Consider the following 22,177-nt stretch of genomic DNA (forward strand, 5'->3'; position numbering starts at 1 on the left):
AGTCGTGCCGCTGACGTATTCAGAGCAGGTGACATGATTCACGTAGCTGGGGAATACGGGTACAGGGTGTCCTTCTACGGAAGGGGCGGTCTCTGTATTGACCAGTTTCAGGCATTCTTTGAGGGTTTGTTAGGGCGGACGAGGTCACCGCCGTCTATAGTCATAGTACATTTAGGGGGCAATGATTTGGTCACCACCGGTAGACGACTTCTCCTGGAGGCAATGCTTTCCACTGTAAGTTGGTTGGCGAGGAAAGTTCCGGGGTGCATAATTGCGTGGTCTCATATGATCCCACGAAAAGTGTGGCGGGGGGGCTGTTTCGATTCCTGCTTTGAACCATTCTGTTAGAAAACTTAATAACAAAGTGAGTAAGTTGTTCCGTTCCAGGACATTGCATTCTATCTCGCATGGTTGTATTAATGATGACAGTATGTATCTAGGGGATGGTGTGCATTTGTCTCGGGTGGGAAATGAGTTACTCATAGGAGACTTCTTAGCATGGCTAAAAAACGTTGAAACATGACCTTTAGGTAGGAGTTTTGTGGGGGTCCGGATAGCCGGTCAACTATCCGGCCTGTGGCGGTAAGGTCATGATCGGTGAGCACTAATTGGTAGATCCCTATGAGTGGGCGTCACCCAACACGGATGGGAGCGCTCGGGAGAGGTGGCCATTGGCCCCTCAATGGGGAGGCGGTCCCTTCTAAGGATGGGTCGCCGGAAGTAAAGGAAAAGGCGGTCAAGGCCCCTTCCTTTGTAGGAGGGGTTACAGCCCCCTCCTGGGGAATTTCCCGGGGCCAGTGACATCTGCGACGGCAGATGCGGTAAGTTGTGTGGGGTTGGGATAAGGTCTACGATACCTTCTAGATACCTCACACGAGTATTCGAACGACCTTTAACTGGCGTCGAGTCTTTAGGTGCCCCCGTCAAGTCAAGGGAAATTGGTAGTAGTTGCACTTGAGGTACGCCTCCGTGCTGTCGCCCCTCCCAAGTGGGAGGGGTAAGTCGGGTTAGGGATCTTGACACCGGTTATGACCTTGCCGTTGGCCCTTAAACGTTAGGATGTACAATTTCAATATGTCAAGAAAATGTTTGTAGGATGCTAGTTCGGCTAGGAGAACCTCTGTATTAGAGAATCTGTTAAGGATAGCCAAACATCGTAATGTGGTAATGAAATTGTACATAACATGAAACGTTTAATGTTTTAATTTTGTTTTAATAAATACGGCCGGGATGGTCACTCCATCCCACTTCCAAAAACTTCAAGAACTGTTTCCGGTTTCCCTCCTTTTGGGGATTGTGTTGAGAGGGGGTGGCGGGTATCTCGGCCATATGGAAAGGGGCGACCAACTCGGTCCCCCCGAACTTATGGCAGAGTGCCTCGATCCCCCCGGGAAGCCATTTTGGGCGGGGGGCGCGTCTCGGCTGGTATGCCCGAAGCGGCGTAGCTGGGGCGCGCCCGTTCCCGCCCTAGAGTGGGCTGGCCTAGACACTGACGCAGCCAGCCACGCCCTCGGGGCAGGCAGGGGCGGGTATACGCCCGCCCTGAAGACGGATAAAAAGGGACGCAAGACCAGAAGACATCCTCTTGTTCTTGTGCCCTGAAGCTGCACCACCTCGCTGCACGTGAGCTCGGGACAGAACGAAGAGCCAATTTTGACCCACCCACCAGCCCCTGAAGACAGCCAGTTGTTTGTAATAAAGTTGATTAATTTTGCTTCCATTTCGTTTACAGGTTGTGGAGTCATGTTGATGTTGAGTATAATAAAGAATAGTCGGTTTGAGTACTTTTTGCCATTAAAGAGATTCAGATATAGTGTTGAATTTTAAGCATGTTCTTTCGGTCATAGTGGCCAATGGATTCTTAGTTTTGTTAGCACTGTCTTTGTTAGCACTGTCGTATTTATTTTGGTAGGCGGTAAGGTCATGATCGGTGAGCACTAATTGGTAGATCCCTATGAGTGGGCGTCACCCAACACGGATGGGAGCGCTCGGGAGAGGTGGCCATTGGCCCCTCAATGGGGAGGCGGTCCCTTCTAAGGATGGGTCGCCGGAAGTAAAGGAAAAGGCGGTCAAGGCCCCTTCCTTTGTAGGAGGGGTTACAGCCCCCTCCTGGGGAATTTCCCGGGGCCAGTGACATCTGCGACGGCAGATGCGGTAAGTTGTGTGGGGTTGGGATAAGGTCTACGATACCTTCTAGATACCTCACACGAGTATTCGAACGACCTTTAACTGGCGTCGAGTCTTTAGGTGCCCCCGTCAAGTCAAGGGAAATTGGTAGTAGTTGCACTTGAGGTACGCCTCCGTGCTGTCGCCCCTCCCAAGTGGGAGGGGTAAGTCGGGTTAGGGATCTTGACACCGGTTATGACCTTGCCGTTGGCCCTTAAACGTTAGGATGTACAATTTCAATATGTCAAGAAAATGTTTGTAGGATGCTAGTTCGGCTAGGAGAACCTCTGTATTAGAGAATCTGTTAAGGATAGCCAAACATCGTAATGTGGTAATGAAATTGTACATAACATGAAACGTTTAATGTTTTAATTTTGTTTTAATAAATACGGCCAGGATGGTCACTCCATCCCACTTCCAAAAACTTCAAGAACTGTTTCCGGTTTCCCTCCTTTTGGGGATTGTGTTGAGAGGGGGTGGCGGGTATCTCGGCCATATGACCTGTGCCTTCAGCAAGGTGCAGAATGAGGTGTAACCATGGAAACAGCCGGAGATGGCAGTTGGTGATGGGTTCACTCTTTGGGGCCTCTGGATCTGAGTCTGTTCTCTGGTGGCTGGCGGACAACTGTTTGTTATTGTGAAGATGAAAGGGTGATAAGGAGAGAAATACGACATAGCGTCTGGCCTGTAGAAGCGTGGGAGCAGTGATTAACTCTGAGTGAAGCGGAACTGTGTCGGTGGTTAGTAACAGTAAAAAAAAAAATGTTAACAGTGGTATAACTGTCTTTACGGTGCGCGACCTAGTAAGAAAGAGTTCACGGGCCGTAATTGGTTTGCAGGTTCTAATATCAGTAAGTGAGGTCGAGAAAAGAAAACATTCAGGACTTTATTTAGGAAGGCCTTGCGCCACCGGTGCGTTACTTTTTCCCATTTTAAAAAAATGAGGCACTGGAGGCGGAAGGTCTTCATAAATAAGGTCCTCAGTGACTACAGTTAAGGTTATGTGGAACCCATGAATAGTTTTTCAATATGAAATCATTTCAGTTGAGATTATGGATTAAAAGAGAAACCGTGAATATTTGAAATGTTTATTTAGAAATGTACTGTTTTAAAGGCAAATCATTATGTAATATGAGTACAGAAATTGCAAAAAACACAGTAATTGGTATTGTCAGTAGTACATGGAATACAAACGCTATAGTTGAAGAAAAATGAATATAGTTGGAAAAAACATTGTACCCTCTTATAAGGAAGTATACTATATTTTAATAAATGGAAGAAGGTTTCTGGCCTTTCAGTTTAGGAACGATATATGAAAATGCAAGTGGTTATACATCATTACTTTATGAATCAGCTGTCAAAGAACACGAAATCATAATGTCCACTGTTAGTAAAGCAAATAGGTCTGTTCTTCAAAAGAAAATATGGAAAAGAACGTGAAGAATATAGAAAACCAAAAGGAAATGAGGACGTCAATGGCTTGTTTGAGAGTTATTGAAGCATTGTTTAGGGAAAATAGGTAGCTTCTGCTTGTAACAGGAAATCAGTTTTATCATTTGAAAACATGTCAGCCATCCAATTGAGAAGATGAAAGGAGCATTCATGATCTGTTATTATTGGAGCGTCTTTTACCATCATAGGGCAGCTCAGTGGGTTTTCGATGTAGCTCTCTGTTAGGAAATCTTGCGCCGCTGCGAATATATTCCAATGACCCAGAACTCCTTGTATCGCTGCAAAGGCCATAAACCCTCCGGAAAGTATGTCAGCTATCCAATGGAAAAGAGTAAAGCAGTACTGATGATCTGTTATAATCGGAGCGTCTTTTACCATCAGAGGGAGCTCGGTGGGTTTTCGATGTAGCTCGCTGTTAGGAAAGAGTTAAGTGTCCATTGTGTAGGCAAAGTATGCAGCAAGTGCCTCTAACATGAAATCATTGTTATCATCTGAAAACATGTCAGCCATCCAATTGAGAAGATGAAAGGAGCATTCATGATCTGTCATTATTGGAGTGTCTTTTACCATCATTGGGCAACTCGGTGGGTTTTTGATGTAGCTCTCTGTTAGGAAATCTTGCGCCGCTGCGAATATATTCCAATGACCCAGAACTCCTTGTGTCGCTGCAAAGGCCATAAACCCTCCGTTGTAACAAAGCTGTTCATGATCAAGTAACGGATTCATGAGGTGATTGTAATTCGGTTCAGGAGGTACCAAATTGCAGAGACATAAATCCAGGGCCCACGTGAAATCACAGCTCAGGCAATGAAATACAGGCTGCACACAGGTGAAATGCGAATATCGAAATGATAATCGATATGAAGTATTCAAAGTCGAGAGTGGTAAGATGCCGTAGTAGTCAAGCATCCTCTGGCGAAATAGTTCTAAGTGGCCCGGCTCGTTTGCGAAGGCAGGAGGGACATCCATTTTGAATTTCCCAAGATGGTACAGGAAACGGCGCAGCACCGCTGGTTGTATAGCAACTCCACAGAATTAGGTCGCCGGCTATGCAGTGGAGAGGAGCAGAATGACTTGATACATTTTCTAGGAGTCTAGTCACTTATATATTGCTTAGTGGTTATTAAAAAAGTAGCTTTTTTTGAACTGGAGGATGCGTTAAAAAATAAGGGAGTGATTTGAGGGAGTTGTAAAGCAAGGTCAATTTTTTTTACATCAATGCTGTTTTCTGTGAATGTTAGCTTAGTGAAAGATATGTGTGTGAGCAGATGCAACGTTCAGTTTTAAATGTGACAATGGCGCTCTTGTTCATGTCTTCCGATTCAAGGTCGGTATTCGCTGCCAAATACAAAGTTTAAGAAACGCATGCGTGGGGTACATAGTGTGCATTCTTAAAGGAAAGTAAATGAAGGGTTATTTTTACCGCGTTAGCATTGTTGTTTAAAAAGTTATAGTGATTTCTATTGTATGTGAAGAAAGTGTCACTGATGAAGACTGAAAATAAATCCTTATAAATGATACGGACTGGTGTATTTTAGAAAAGGTTTGTAACATTACATGAATTGTGGAAAAAAAATAATGTAATTGAAAGTGTATGGTTTGAAAATGAAAAGTAGAGGTTTATAGTTCATGTTTTGAAAGCAGTTCTAGAGGGTCAGAAGAAAGTGTATGGTTTGAAAATGAAAAGTAGAGGTTTATAGTTCACGTTTTGAAAGCAGTTCTAGAGGGTCAGATGCATGATAGATTTATTAAAAATAGAACATGTTTTTAAATAGTATTTTGGAAAAAATATGTGTCTTTATGTACTATTTACATTATGTGCTTGTTGCGTATTCTTTGAGTTTTAGTAATCCTGTGTCTTATAAGTTTTGTAGGGGCGGTTTGAGGTTCATGGTGGGTTTGGGCAGGGAGGGTAGGTTGGGGGTTTGTAATAGGGGGTTTGGCTGGGGTGGAGTGCGGAGTTTAGTGAAAAGTGAGGGGGGCGGGGAGTTACGGTGTTTGGTAATGGAGCAGAGTCAGAGGACGCCACATTTGTGTTATGGGCTGCCACGGAAATATGTATTTATTCTCAGAGGTTTATTATATTAAGGATATATATTAGCATGGTTGCTCTTGTCGTTTTGTTGTTTTGTGTATGTTTATAATGCTGGCTCTGTAGTTTTTGTTTATGGACCTTATTGCGACACACAGGGGATCTACGTTGCACAGTTGGAGATCAGAGACTTAGGAAATAAAACTTTATAATTGTAAGGGCTGTAAGCGATAGAAATTGCCCGTTCTCGGTGTAAAAAATATCACCGCTATTGGTGGTATTTTCTACGGTGTTAGTACTCGAAGGAGACTAGTAACATATATGTGTAATAAAATTTTGTAATAGGCTCAGCATTTTACATTATCTTGGAGAGCAAAAGTTGATTTTACATAGCAATAAGTCTCTTATAATTAAGGGACGGATTGTATATAGTGCTATTTAGTACTCTGCTATGTGATTGATGTCGAATATTTCATAAGAGGAGGCTTTAAAAGATTTACGATAAACTGGTTTTCTAGGGAAGTGGGTGGAGTGTTCCGTGTAAATTGCAGAATAGAAACTAGTAAGAACCAATTGGAAGTGTTGTTTTAAAGTCACATGACTGCACATGTGTGTGCCGACGCCTGTACGCGATAGGTGGGTGCGCACACCCGGTCGCGCACTATAAGAAAGCGGCGAGAAAATATCAGCTAATATGCTCTTCAAGCTTGTTTTGGTACAAAGAGTTAGTTCTGAAAAGAACTTTTTTTTTTTTTTGGAAACAAGTGTTATGATGCTTTTTATTTCTTAAAGTTGCGACGACATTTTTCGGTATGTCATACTATCCAAATAAAGTGAAGAAATTTAACTTTTCTTGGAGCATTTATGACTCTCAATTATTTGTTTAATTAGAGTAAAGCTTTGCTCTCCGTATACAAGAATTTCTCCACAGTTCGTGCATTTCATGTGCACGTTCGCCAGATATGGTCTCAAGTCCATCTCAGCACTCGATGGAGATACAGGTCGTCCACCGGAAGATGTGTTGATTACTTCTGATGGTAATAGCGTGGCCTCTGTTTTTCTTGTGAAAGGTGGTCGCTCATTTTCATCAGATTCGGAAGATGAATGCGGAACGGTAGCCATTGTATCAAAGTCTTCGGGAAGATGTTCGACGTTGTTGTCTCTTGAGAGTAGAAAAGAAAGTGATGGTAGTGGGTGGAGTGCTGCGTGTAAATTGCAGAATAGAAACTACCAAGAACCAATTAGAAGTGTTGTTTAGAAGTCACATGACTTCACATGGGAGTGTCAGGTCCTGTACGCGATAGAAGGGTGCGCGCACCCGGTCTCGCACTAAAATAAAGCAGCGAAAAAACATCTTATAATATGCTCTTTGAGCATGTTTTGGTGGAAAGAGTTAGTTCTGAAAAGAACTTTTTTTTTGGGGGGGAAAGAAGTGTTATAATGCTTTCGATTTCTTAAAGTTGCTACTACATTTTTCAGTATGTAATAGTTTGAAAATGAAGTGAAGAAATTTATCTTTTCTTGGGGCATTTGTGACTTTCAATTTTCAGTTTAATAAGAACGAGGCTCTGCTCTCCATACAAAAGAATTTCTCCACACTCGTTGCATTTCATATGCACCTTCGCAAGATATGGTCTCAAGTCCATCTCAGCACTCGATGGAGATACAGGTCGTCCACCAGAAGATGTGCTGGCCACCTCTGATGGTAATAGTGTGGCCAGGGCTCTTGTCGATGCTTTTGCATAATGCTCAGGATGCCTTTGGTTAACATGCCGCTGCATGGTGTGTGCAGAAAAGGAATATTTTTTATTTGGATTTCCCCTTGAGAGCTCCGAATTGCATATCGTGCAGGTTACTTTTGGCGCATTCACTTTCTTTTGATCTTCAGGATAAGTGAAAAATTGCCAAATGAAAGATTCCTTTTTTCTTCTTAACGGTGGTCGCTCATTTCCTTCAGATTCGGAAGATGAATCTGGTAGGGAAGCCATTTCAGCAAAGACTTCCGGAAGATGCTCGACGTTGTTGTCTCTTGAGAGTAGAAAAGATTGTGAGGAAAGTGGGTGGAGTGCTTCATGTATATTCCAGAACAGAAACTACTAATAACCAATTGGAAGTTTTGTTTTCAAGTCACGTGACTTTACATGCGCTTCTCAGGATGTGTAGGCGGTGACACTATGTAGTTACGAACGTGATTACATACTTAGGAACTAGCATTCAAAAAAACGATGAAATTCACTGAAAAAAACATAGGTTTTACACACGTTATAGTTAGGAAGTAGCATTTGAAAAACCTATGAAATTCACTGAAAAAACCATAGGTTTGACACCAGTTATAGTTAGCTGGAAATTTTACTGACATAAAACCAATGAAATTCCACGTTATAGTTAGTTGGACTCACTATAACTTGCGCGTGTAATGCACTGCTGATGACATTACATATTACATCACTCATGACATGGTCAGTGACATCACTTATGACATCACTGATGACAGACCTCCTTTAAGTGTAATGTAACCCTAAAAAACACATATTGGAAAATAGAAATTAACATTTTCAAAAAAAATGGATATACCCATACCAGTTACAACATATCGTAAACCTTTCATCGCACACAAACCATGCCTAATCTTACACACACCTGTCTCTGTTTCTTGCTTTATGGCTTGCTTTACGAGGAGGAGGTGAACGTTTTTATTAGGGGTCCGTCGATATCTGATGAAAATACTGGGCTTTGCCGGGTAATTAATTACAGGCTGGACAAACTGAAAAATGGGCTTGCCATCATGACTCTGCTTTTCTTGTAGCGAAAATATGTGAATGGTCAACTGTAAAAAAAGGAATGTTTGCCTTAAGCATAAAATTTTGTACAAAAGTAGAAGGCTGGCTTTACAAGATTGAGCAGTCTCCTGAGAACATACATGCTGTTTTACTTCTAGGATACCTGTTACTGGCTGCAGCCAATAAATACGATCCGTGACTTCACCAAGAAGACTCTGTGTTTCTGTAGTCTGAAACAGGAAGAACTCGAAATCTTTGGGTGTTCTCCCTGGCACCGCTGGGTTCTTAAAAACCCGGTACTTCAGTTGGCGCCCAACGTAGGGCGATATCAGCGGTACCGGTCCAAGCCAGAGGTTTGTGAAGAGCTTCTTGTGAAAATTCTGGAGGAAGGCCAACCACTTCATCGACCCCTGTATGTCGACGGGTCCGAAAGTCTTTGCTGCGAGGTTCCCTGCTTCCCGACGGTTACGAAGGACTGCTGCCCTGACTATCGCCCTGTTTTGGACCCTTGATGATTGGCAGAGCGAAACGTTAGACTAGTCTTCTGGTGACGTCATCGATACCTCAGTTAAGTATTAGTGGAGCGTCTCCCAGTCCTTAGTTTTTTTGATATACCTTCGAGGATCGCTTTGTTTGGAACTTGCAAGTGCCAAAACCAAAGGACTCGTGTATTCACGAGACTAAAGTATTCGATAATCCTTTGAAGTTTGAAGCTAGACTAGAGAGCGAAGATGCCTGGTCTTGGCAGACTTGGACATTTGTTTTGTCTTGGTTGTATTAGGGATTCCCGATTGGAGGACTCGTGTCCGGTTCCTCCAATTGGAACTCCAACCTACAAACTTTATGTGAAACACGGCGTAGGCCCCATTGCATATAATGAAATATGGATCCGTTACACCAGAAAAGATGGTGTTTTAAAATGGCCCCAATACTGTAGTTTTGACACAGAGATTTTGGATAATCTTGAGGTTAAACTTTTTAAGAAGAAAGCCCGACCGGCAATGTTTGACTCTTTTCGCATATGGCGCCAAGAAGCCAAACAGAAAGAAATGAAGTAAGCGAAGAAAAATAAACGAGAACGAGGTATGTCAATGGTACAAGCCGCTGCTGCGTTTAGGGATAATGAGGAAGGGCAAGACAGCGAACAGATGCATAGGATTTGGAAATTAGCGGTATATAAGTGCTACCCAGTTTTGCCACGTAAAGAGCAGGAAGCAAAGGAAGATCTTGAAAAAGATCCTTTAATGTCACATCTCTTGAGTTCGCCACCCCCTTATGCACAGAGTGCTACGGCACCACCGCCACCAGTTGTGGCCGGGCAACCCCCGATTGTTGTGCCACCCGTAATTCCTCCACAGCCAGCGCCTCTTCCGTTGGCTACTGTTCCTTTGGCGCAGCCTCCTCAGGGGCCGCCAACTTTGCCTCCTCCTTTGTCTGCTACTCCTACGCCTGCTTCTAATACTCCTTCTGGTCCGACTTCGGATTTTTCCACTACTGTTCCGTCTTCTTTTATTCTTTCACCTTCTCCCTCTGCTAGACAACGAATGACTGCTGCAGTTACTGGTCTCTTTTCTCCTTTGTTGGAACAATTGGGTATGTCCCCTGTCACTGAGCGTAGACAGTCCCGTAGTCAGTTGCCGAATATGAATGAACGTACGATTTTGAGTCACATGGCGCGTAATTGGATCATGTACGATACACAGTATGATCTTGAGGGTGTCATGCATGATTTCCTTCAATGGGAAGCACCAAAGCAACGGTACGTTTTTGATACGATGTGTGCTTTCCTTGTGGAAAAATGGGATGAGGAAGTGGGACAAGCTCCTGACAAGTTGTACCACATACGTTCTGAATTTGCGAAAGGAACTATTGTAAGTCCATCTGATGTTGGAAAAGCAGTTGCGATGTTGTTGTCATTTAGGAGCGAGTCTCCTTCCCGACAATTGTTCGAACCTGATTCTTCAGTTAGGAGAAAAGCGAGACAATATCCAATGAGAGAGGTTCCTCCAGTTTGGAAGGAAGAAGTTGCTGCTGGTCCAGGTAATGTCCCACCTCTTGACCGGCTCATTTTCAGCGCGTCTGGGTGCATGTTCCCTGGAAACGTGCTGAAGTCTTAGCCATTAAACAGTCTTTGCCTGACCTGTACAAAAATCCAGCAGGGTACTATAAAGAGTTGACTCAGACTGTGAGTTCGTGTATTATGAATTTGGCGGACATCGACATGTTGTTTGGCAATGTTGTTCCACAACCTATTTGGAGTAAGATTTGTCATGCAGATCATACACAGGATTTGGGTGAAACATGGGTTAATCTTAGAGATGTCGACAACGGGCAAGTAGGCGGTGCTAAGTCCGATGATTTGATTACAGAACTCCCTGGTAGAATTATTACTTATATGAAAACTTTAATGCCCGAATTGCGTGTTAATTGGGACAAGTTATCTGCATGTAAACAGAAGAAAGATGAGACTGTGTCTGACTTTTTCACACTGTTTGAGGAAACTTTTGTAGATCATAGTGGTCAGGATATGGCTACCGAGTGTGGTCAGAGATTGTTTATCAACAAATTTGTACATAATTTGCTTCCTGAGTTGTGCAATAAGTTGAAGGATTCTGAGAGTGCTTGGGCTGTTTCCACGTCAGCACAGATTTTGGCTACGGCCCAGTACTATGAGAATAGGCGCAAAGATGAGTTAGAGAAAGCGGATAAGAAGACTAAGGAATTGAAGACTAAATTTCTTCTACAGCAAGCTTATCCACCCCGTACCAATAGTCAGTGCGATTATCAGCAACCTCAGCAATATTTGAGGAACTCGCAAAGGAACGAGTTTTCTCAACAGTGTTTTCCGTATGGGCCTAATCAGTGTGCGTATTGCAAAGAAGAAGGTCATTTTAAGAGTAGTTGTCCGGTTTTGTTACAACGTATGAATGGTGCTTCTGGTGCAGGAGGCCGAGGTGTTCAACAGGCTCATAGAGGGAACGCACGTTCCTCCCCGCCTCAGAATTCTATGAATAGTTTTGATCAGCAGAATAATGCATCTGGTAGGACGACTCAGAACTATGCTGATGAATACTATGCAGAAGATGAGAACATGGAAGGTAATGATTGCTAGGACAGCCACGGACAAAGAGAGGGAGTTGTTTCAGTTCCAGTAGATCAGAGTGGACCCTATGTTGAGGTTATTACATCAGGTGTGTCAGAACCTTTTCTGATGGATACCGGTGCTACAAAGAGTTCTATTATGCACTCAAAACTCCCTGGCGCACCTTTGTCTGGCGAAATGAATGTTTCAGTAGGTTTTTCTGGTGCCCCGGTTCGGAACTTGATTTCTTGTCCTATGTCTCTTTCTGTTGGACCTTGTGAATTCGAAGCACCCCTCATTCTTACAACAGGTTGTGGTGAGAACTTGCTAGGATTGGATCTGTTGAAAAGATTGTATGCAACTTTGTACTGTACTCCTTCAGGAGTACAACTTAAACTGGGTAAGAGAGTGGTTTCCCCGATGTATTTGTCAAAAGATACACTCTCGACAGAATTGTCTTCTCTTCCGGATATTCTTTGGGCTACTGGTCCTAATGATGTGGGTCTATTGGAAATACAGCCATATGTTGTGACATTGAAAGCCAATGTTATAATGCCGCGTATTCCCCAATACAAGATCTCTAGCGAAGACGAAAAAGCGTTGTTAGCAATCATTTATGATCTGATTGAAAAAGATGTAATTGAAGAAATTAGAGGTAACGTTTGCAATAGTCCTGTTCTGCCTGTTTTGAAGCATACTGATCCTTCCCATCCACCTGTTTACAGGTTTGTGATTGATCTTAGAGAGGTAAATAAAATAGTTGTGCCACAGTTTCCAGTTGTCCCTGATATCACTGCCCTATTGACTATGATTCCAGCTTCCGTCACTTGGTTCTCGGTCATCGACTTGAAAAATGCTTTCTTCAGCATCCTGATTGCCGAGGAAAGCAGGGATATTTTCGGCTTCAGTTTAGGAGGCCGAAGCTTCCGCTTCAAACGCGCTCCTCAGGGATACTGTGAAAGTTCATCGATATACAGTCAAGCTTTAAAAACACAGCTTCCTACGATTGTTTTTCCTGATGGCGCTACACTTATTCAGTACGTCGATGATTTGCTAATCGCTGCAGATTCCGAGGAGATTTGTAAAGAAGCCACTTTGTCGCTGTTGCGTCATTTGTCTGATTTGCCTCACAAAGTATCCCTATCAAAGTTACAATATTGTTGACAAGAAGTGACCTACTTAGGTCACCTCTTATCGAAGGAGGGAAGGAAACTGACCCCTGAAAGAATTCAGGCAATCACGAAATTGAGTGTACCCAGGACACAGAGAGAAGTACGTGCATTTTTGGGCATTACATCATATTGCCGACAATGGATACCGAATTTTTCCTTGTTGGCTAAACCTTTGGTGGCATTAACTTGTAAAGATACACCGAATCTCATTCCCTGGTCTGAAGAGTGTCAGAAAAGTTTTTCCGAATTGCGTGATGCATTGTGTTCGGCTCCTGTGTTGGGTACCCCCGACTACAGTAAGCCCTTTACACTGTATGTCCATGAGAAGGAAGGTTGTGCATTGTCAGTTCTGACACAGTCTTTTGGGGACAAGCAACGTCCATGTGCATATTCTTCGTCGACTTTGGATCCAGTAGCTAAGGCTTTGCCGAGTTGCTTGAGAGCCACAGCGGCAGCAGCTGTCTCTATTCGACAGTCTGCTGGTTTAGTGATGAATAACATGTTAATCGTGATGGTTCCACATGCGGTGGACACTTTGTTAAACAGAACCAAGACACAGCACTTAACTAGTGCTCGGTTGTTGGGTTATGAATTGACCTTGTTAGCGAGTCATGTACATATTAAGAGATGCAACACGTTGAATCCAGCCACGTTATTACCGATTTCAGCTGAGATAGAGAATGACAAAGAAAAGCATGACTGTTTTCTCAGGACAGAAGAAGAAACGAAAGGGAGAATAGACCTAAAAGATACCCCTCTTTCAGAGTGTGATGGTTCTTTGTGGGTTGATGGTTCATGCTTTAAGTTGCCGAATGGTGATACGACTGCGGCATATGCTGTCACGACTCTGCGCACGATTGTTGAAGCTACACGTATCCCACATAATTCAGCGCAAGCTGCAGAATTGATTGCATTGACAAGAGCGTGTGTGTTGGCGAAAGGAAAACGAGTGACTGTGTACACGGACAGCCAGTATGCATTTGGTGTGGCTCATAGTTTTGGACGATTGTGGAAAGAATGTGGGTTCCTGACTTCGCATGGTGCTAAGATTCAGCATGGTCAGTTGGTGAATGAGCTTCTTGAGTCACTGACCTCGCCGTTACAAGTTGCGATTGTGAAATGCAGTGCACACAAAAAGGTTACTGATGATGTTGGTCGCGGAACGCGTTTGCGGATGAAGTCCCGAAAGAAACTGCAAGGAATGGGATGAGTCGAATGTATGTTGCAGGCCCTGCAAGATGGGTGGGTGACATTGGAATGTGTGAAGATACGTTTGAGAGCGTGAAATCCATTCAAGCTGAAGCTACAGAGAAAGAGTTGAATGAATGGAGATAAAGTAAGGGTAAATTGGATGCAAATGGTTGTTGGGTTGAATTGTCAGAACATCAGCGATGGTTGACCTGATGCGTATGTACTTGCGGTGGTTACAATGGCCCATGGAATAGCTCATATCAGTGTGAAAGGAATTTGTAAATTGTTAGCTCCAGTATGGCAGAATGCGAGAATTCCTAAGTGTGCAGAGAATGTGGTCAAGAATTGCATGGTGTGTCTGAAATACAACCCTGGTAGGGGAACCCCAACTCCAGCTGGTCATTTTGTGCCTCCAACGTATCCGTTCGATGTTTTGCAACTAGATTTCATCCACATGGAAAGGTGCAACAATTTGAAATACGTACTCGTTGTTGTTTGTGCCTTTTCGAGATGGGTAGAAGCATATCCCTTAAAGGACAATACTGCCTTATACACAGCTAAAGCCCTTGTCAAAGAATTCTTCCCTAGATTTGGAATGCCTAGAATGGTTTGGAGTGATAATGGGAGTGAATTTGTGGGTCGAGTGATGAAGAAAGTATGTGAAGGGATAGGCATTCGGCAAAAGTTCCACACTGCAAATCATCCCCAATCAGCTGGACTAGTAGAGTGCTATAATGGCACATTAAAACTGAAATTGGCCAAGATTCAAGCGAGCACTGGTCTTAAATGGCCTGACGCCCTGCCTTTAGCACTCCTATCAACAAGAATGACTGCGCACTCGCGAGTAGGACTTAGTCCATATGAGATTGTGTTTGGCCGTCCGGCCAACATATGGGGAGTGCCAAGGCCAACCAAATTCAGCGAGATCGTACACCCTGTACTGCTTGATTATTTGTATGAATTGACGGCTAAATTGCGTGTTTTACACCAACAGGTCCACGACACTCTGCCTCAAGCCTCTGAAGCTCCAGTACATCCGATCGATCCTGGATCCTGGGTGCTGATTAAAAATTTTCAGCGAACAAAGAATGACCAGCCCCGGTGGACTGGTCCTCATCTAGTCCTTCTCTAAACAAGATCAGCTGTTCGAGTGGAAGGAAAAAGAACTGGGTCCACAGCGTACACTGCAAGAGGTTCCCTTTGCCTCTACCGTACGACCGATGGACCCAGGAGGGTATCGCTGACTCTGAGACTGAGACTGTGCCTCGTTTTCTGCCCTTTAGCGATGCACGTGTAAAAGGAACAATTTCTGAACAAGAAGGCGACAACGTTTTGCAAGGAGCTGTGCCACCGTCAATTCAATTGAGCACTACAGAGCCTGAACTCTTGTTTCAGAACCAGACAGTACACGGAAAAACCCGTTATAATTTGAGGCTGAGAATTATGACTATGGACAAAGAAAAATTCTTTTTTCTTCTATTTTTGAAAGTGCAGCTCTCTCATCTGAGAAACTTGCTTATTTCTGTTTTTCGAATGGCCATCCGGTTCAGCTGCTAGGGTCCCAGTTGCTGAAGTCTTTGGAGTGCAGCTGAAGACGTTAGGTCGACAGTTCTGGTCGGTATAAGGGAGTTGCCCTGGACTGACAGAAGCATTCCTTAGCATAGAACACCCTACCACCGCGGGCAGCAATTAGAGAGGATGGAGTTTTTCGAGATGGAGGGACCTGCCAAACAGATGAATTTTAAAAGCAGAATGTGAATATTGATGACAAAGGAACGATTTTTGATATTGTGTATTTTCATGTTGCTTAGTGTAATGACGTTTTAAATAGGATATGTTTTATTCACTTTTCACCTCCTTCTACTGTTTCCTCGCATTCTTTTCACCCTCTGCCTGAACACGAGTCCGCTAGAAGGTCATAATTTGTCAACAACTCTTTCATTCAGCTTTTACACCAACACCAACTAGTGGTAAACACAACTAATTGTTGGGTGTGTGGTCTTATGCCACATACGACAGATAAAGGCATTCCATACCTGGTCTTACCATTCACTTACAATGGTTCTTTGTGGGCGTTTCAAATGATGTTCATATATGCCATCGAACCATATCCCCAACGTTCCATAAGAAGTAACTCGAGCAACAAAGCATTGGTAGTGGGAATTACAAATATGAGCAGAGGCAATGACTTGTATAGAACAATTCCCAGAGATGAGTTGCAAGCATACACTAGGTGGAACATATCAGGATATAGAGTTGCTTTAAGTGAGAACCAGCAAGCAAAGAGATCCTCCCCAATTTGGATTGTACCCCATCAGGGTCACCTGTATTTGCAAGGTAATGGTAGAAATCCTGGAGCTCAGTTAGGGAGAAGTGTCTGCGCTGAAACATATGTTTTTACATCCCGAACTTCCCCTTCGTTCCTGGCCGCTAAGGGCACCTATTTCATCTGCCATGATAGAGCCTATACATGGTTGCCCCCTGACTTCTCGGGCACATGTTTTGTTTTGTTCCTGTTGCCTCCCACCTACACGGCCGCGGCAGATTACCATAAGAGAAGGATAGTTAGAGGTGTCATGAGTGAAGATGACACTGCCGACCAAGAATTTGGAGATTTCATAAGGGATTTTCTGCCATTTTGGGGGCCTATGGTGAACAGCAGTAACATAAGACAATTGACAAGGGTGGTTGAATCCACTGTAATTGAAACAGCCGGTGCCCTTAGTAATTTGACTGCTGAGCTCCAGTCAGATCGCCTCATGACTCTTCAGAACAGGGTCGCATCAGACATCATACTTGCAGACCGAGCTGGGGTATGTAAAGTGATCCAGTCAAGTTGCTGCATTTTCATCCCAGATAACGCTCCGACAGTATACCAGGCCATCTCCAAACTGCATAAGATCTCTGAATTTATTCAAGTGGATAAAGGAGATTGGTCACTGATGAGGTGGTTTCTGGGGCTTGCTATCAGCCTGGGGATGGAAGATTCTGATAGTGATTGGGATGATCCTAGCCATTCTTTTCCTGTTCTTTCTATATGTACAGTGTGCTCCTGCCATATGTGACCTCTGTGCTACATCATGTATGAGAAAACCTGTATCAAGAAGCGAACTAAGTAATAGGATGATGCTACAGCAACATCTCAATGACTTCATGAATACAGACCGGGACTCAGATTAGCGTGAGTATAGGTTAAATTGCCTATGTAAGGGCAAAAGGAGGTCTGTGGTACTGAAAATTCTGGACCCGTGTCATAAACATCGTAGAATTATGATGATTTGGGTACCGGCAGACCGGTAATGGTTTAAATACTATGCATAAGCATTTTGCGTCATGATCGAGTGACGAAATCATCCTGAAATCAACATTTCCGTTTTGAACCCTCGGGTTCCATTTTGTGAACAGCGGCCATTTTGTGATTGCCCTCACATAGCCAAGTGACTAAAGCCAAAATCGAGTCCAAAGGACACGTACACCTTTGCTGACTCCTGTGTGACCCGGGCAAGCTGACTATTCTGCACAAAGCCAAACCTGTCCGGCCAGTGCCTTTCCCAGTGGCCGAGCGAGATGAGTATCAAGGCACAACATATCGTAAACCTTTCATCGCACATAAACCATGCCTAAACTTACACACACCTGTCTCTGTTTCTTGCTTTATGGCTTGCTTTACGAGGAGGAGGTGCCTGTTTTTATTAGGGGTCCGTCGATATCTGATGAAAATACTGGGCTTTGCCGGGTAATTGATTACGGGCTGGACAAACTGAAAAATGGGCTTGCCATCATGACTCTGCTTTTCTTGTAGCGAAAATATGTGAATGGTCAACTGTAAAATAAGGAATGTTTGCCTTAAGCATAACATTTCGTATAAAAGGAGAAGGCTGGCTTTACAAGATTGAGCAGTCTCCTGAGAACATACATGCTGTTGTACTTCTAGGATACCTGTTACTGGCTGCAGCCAATAAATACGATCCGTGACTTCAAAAACCCGGTACTTCAGATCTTTTTGGTTCCAAAGTTCTGTCTGCAGTGATGAAACCTTCCCATGTTTCGTTCTGTAATAAAGCTGATTCCTGCATCTCTTCTGTTGTCATAGCTTTGGTTTATAGTTTGGGTACATCTCATACTGTCAGTAAGCCAAGCAATAGGGGAGAAAAGGTGATTCGATTACTCACCAGTAATTGCATTATTTTGAGTTCTTCTCTTGCATGCCATGCCATCCATTTTGCCCGGTCAGTCCGGGCTGACTGATCTTGGTGGAGTTTACAATGCTATAGGAGGTAAGGGGGGTTTATTATGATTAGAGGGGTGTTTGTGTAGGTGCAGGTGTCTTCAAACTGTTAGGAAACCAAGTGAGAGAAGGGCTTGGAGTAATGCAATTAAGGGTAAGTAATCAAAGCACTATGTGCTGAGTGTGTTGATGAACAAGAGTGAACTCAAGATGTTTTACACTGACAATAAAACCAGAGGAGGTGGCAGCCTGTGACCAAGAAGCTGTAGTTTTTATGGACTGGCTTGACAGTGCAGATGTTGACAGACAACTATGTGAGAATCACTAGAGAGGGGCTTTGGCTCTACTCACATGTTAATAGCCAGGAGTACATGTTTTGATTGGACAGAAGATGTGTGCTTCCACAAAAAAGTGCTTACCATACACACAGCTGGGATAATTTTGTATATTGATCCAGCGGCATAAGCATTAAATTTGGAGGACATACATGTGACATTGGAATGCTATTAAAACATTTCAGATAACTAGGTACATTGTTCTGTATTTCTATGGCAGCTCCACAATTGGGACGAGGGACGTCATTAACATACACAGATGTTTATACTTGGCATCACAGTGTAAATGTCACCTTACTTATTAACCCATATTATTCCACAGCTCTTTGCATCCCCACCTATACATATCTATGATCATAATATTTACTTGTAGTGCTTCATATTACCATATCATTTTTATTTAAAACCAGATCGATTGTCATTGCCAATTCCTGCTTTTTACATTCACTGTTAATTTCCAATGAATACCGCTTTCAATCTTGCACCAACATCCCTCAGCGAAAGGAAGGCACGTCGTGCTCCACTCTTTAATGCGTTCAGTATGCGAGCCAGGACACTCTTCTTTGCCTCTTCACGTGGAGTTGGCAGCTGTTCATCAGTTCGACCATATCTTTGTCTCTCATTCCTGATCTCTTTCTCCTTACTCTGGATTTCCTCCTCTGCCCTCTGAAACATCTGTGTTGTGTAGTATGAGCCCCCATTGTTCTTCACCATCTTCTCGACCATTGAGATCAGTGCACACACCTGCTGCTCTCGCTTCCGCCCTTCAGCCCGGTTGTTGAAGCCCAAGTAGCGGTTTTCACACCCCTGAATTACCCCTTGTAGCTTGGAATCTGAGTCTTCGATGTAGTTTTCGAGGGTATTTCCATCACGTTCCACATCATCCATTTTTGTAAAGAGGACCATCATGTATCTTGCGGCCTCTTCGCCGAATAGGTCCTGGATATCTTGGACAGCGTTTGCCTCTTCATCTGTGAATCGACTGGTCTGAAGCACCAAGACGATGGCGTGGGGGCCAGGGGATGACATTACCACACATTTAGCGATCTCTTGAGCAATTATTGACTTTTCAATCACAGGATCGAACAGTCCCGGAGTGTCAACAACTACAATCTTTTGCCCATTCTTGAAACACGACATTTCTCTGCATTCATGTGTCACTGCTTTCGGAGATGCTCTGGAGTCGAACACTCTTTGCCCAAGGATGCTGTTTCCTGTCGCACTTTTGCCTGTTCCCGTCTTCCCGACCAGGACGATCCTCAGCTCACGGGTACCTGTGAAGAGAAAAGTGTGCAGGTTACACACAAGTCACACTAATTGTGTTTTGAAAGTGCTAAGGATGGAAAAGAAATCCATGTTCATAAGTATGACTTTTGTGGAGCAGGCCAGAGTAGCAATGGAAGCGCACCTGCACCATGGTGAAAGGGTGCGTATGTTCTAGGCAGGATTGTTTTTGGCCATGAAGGAGCACTTTCCTGCACGAAAATAATTCTGAGAGGCAATGTCATCTTTCTATGTGTGTTGCAGAATACAGCTCACATAGAAAGAGGAAGAAAGTGAGGAGAAATAAAGATATCTCTCTTGGTCATGCTTCTCCCGGGTGGCATATCTTTTTGGTGCATTCTCATGTTAACTATTCTTATAAATCTTGTAACGAGTCAAAACCCATGGATATTGCATGGGAACACTGAACAACAGCCTTGGAAATGCCTCCCAGGTGCAGAGTAATGCAACTCAGGAATTTGTGCTGCGCTACATTATTAACCCCTCCCATGCTCATGACGAGCTGAGCTCGTCATGAGCCACGGTGGCCGCGTGCTCATGATGAGCTGAGCTCGTCATAACGGCCACAATGCTCGAACGCGGGGATAATTCCCCCCCTGTGCTGAGCATTCTAAAGAAACGGGTGTGGCTGTGACAAGCTCAGCTCATCATGAGCACAGCGTGACCATGCTGGGTGACGAGCTCAGCTCGTCACGAGCACCGCAGCACCGTGCATGGCTCTTCTACCCCCAACACAGTGGGGGAATTAGCCGCGTAGGGAAGGGGTTAAAACGTTAATAAGCCACACTGAAGGTGGCCTTGCCTGGCTTCATAAATCCCATTTTGCATTGCTCTTGCACCACGTTATGTGGTACAAGAGCAATGCAAATGAGCTCATAAGTATGCCCTTCAGTTTCTTTTCACTTCAAAAACAAATGCTTAAGGAGGGGGTCTCAATGGTTGCTTAATAGTGTTCCATTTGAGTGGATTCAGATATCTTTTACAGCTATGAATGTCCTTTCATGCCAGGAATCTTCACCTGTGGCCGAGGGACCCCTGGAAGTCTGAAAAGCCTTCTTGGGGTTCCACAACTGCCTAGAAAAGTAAATAATAACAGATTATTATAGAGTATGGTATGCTATGTTATATTAAATATATACAGTGCATGGCTACTCAAGAGTGTCCCGGCGCTTGCCTCAGAAAGAAATATGCACACAGATCAGAAGCTAAAGAGCAACGTTTTTAGTTTTTTCTTAAAAAGCAATGGATCCTGTGTGACCAGGAGTACTAAGGGCAGCATGTTCCAGGCCAGACCGGCTTTCCAAACAAAGCAGCTCCCAACGAGCCTTTGGCGATTGAACCTGGGGGTCTGTATCAGTAACTGATCAGGCGAGCGCCACAGTCTCCTAGGTTTATAAAAAACAAATCTCTTCTGAAGGTAAATGGGGCCTAAGCCATAGAGGGCCCGATGCGCGATGGACAGCATTTTGAATTTTAGAAGACAATTAACTGGGAGCCAGTGCACGTTACGCAAGTGGGTGCGAATACTCTGTCTAGTTGACAAACCCAATGCCAGCCTGGCTACCAAGTTTTGGACTACTTGCAATTTCTTTGCAAGAAAGCCAGGCCTACCAACCAACAGAGCATTGGCATAGTCCAAATGAGACAAGATCAGAGCGTGGACCACAGTTTCCTTGTCACTTCCAGGGAGAAGGGGGAGAAACTTCCTAACGATTTTCATAGTGCCAAAGCAGGTCCCTGCCAATTTCTTCAATTGTGTCAAAAAGTTCACATTTTTATCGAACCAGACACCGAGATTTTTTGCGGCACTCTTTCCCGCAGTGGGCCGGGGAAAGCCAGGAGGCCACAGCCTTTCTCTGAAGTCCGCTTGGAAAGAGCCTTACAGGAGCACCTAAGATTTTCCTTCATTAACTTCAGCTGTGCATTCGCAAGCAAGTGAAACACAAAAGACAAGCAGTGCTGCGCAGCCACAACCGAGTCCTCCCCCTTCCTCCAGGAAAACAGAAGCTGAGTATCATCTGTGTAGGCCATCACTTTAGCCCCTAATGACTCCACGAGATAAACCAACTGAGTCACATAGATGTTAAAAACCCCTGCGGCACGCCAGTTATCACCTGCATAGGCACGGAGGCACACGGAGGGACGCCAGACCAGTTGCGACCATCCTTCCAAGAAAGACCTGATCCACTGCAGAGCCGATCCAGAAATATCTATTTCTAATAGACAATTAAGGAGCAGAGAGTGGGGCACAGTGTCGAGTGCCGTAGAGAGGTCTAGCATAACCAAAGCTTCTCTCCTGCCGGCATCCAAGCAGTCCCGGATCGCCTCTGTCATCTCTAACAATGCTGACTCCATATTATACGAGGCACGAAAGCCAGATTGTGTCCCGGATGAAGCAGGTCTGACACCTCTACATATTTGGTTAGCTTGGCAGGAGCGAGATAGGGCGGTAGTT

General features: G+C 44.1%; 1 protein-coding gene across 1 annotated transcript in view; it reads right to left on the bottom strand.

The window, feature by feature from the left end:
* Positions 1-18,585: 18,585 nt before the first annotated feature.
* The window catches only part of LOC147718085 (GTPase IMAP family member 9-like), a 39,344-nt gene continuing 35,752 nt past the window's right edge, over positions 18,586-22,177 (bottom strand). The window contains exon 3 of the mRNA XM_086919182.1: positions 18,586-19,712. Within this exon, the coding sequence (XP_086775308.1) occupies positions 18,889-19,712 (824 nt within the window). The 3' untranslated portion in view covers positions 18,586-18,888. The remainder of the gene's footprint in view (positions 19,713-22,177) is intronic.

The sequence above is a fragment of the Lissotriton vulgaris genome, chromosome 4_2, assembly GCF_964263255.1.
Source record: "Lissotriton vulgaris chromosome 4_2, aLisVul1.2, whole genome shotgun sequence".
Classification (NCBI taxonomy): domain Eukaryota; kingdom Metazoa; phylum Chordata; class Amphibia; order Caudata; family Salamandridae; genus Lissotriton; species Lissotriton vulgaris.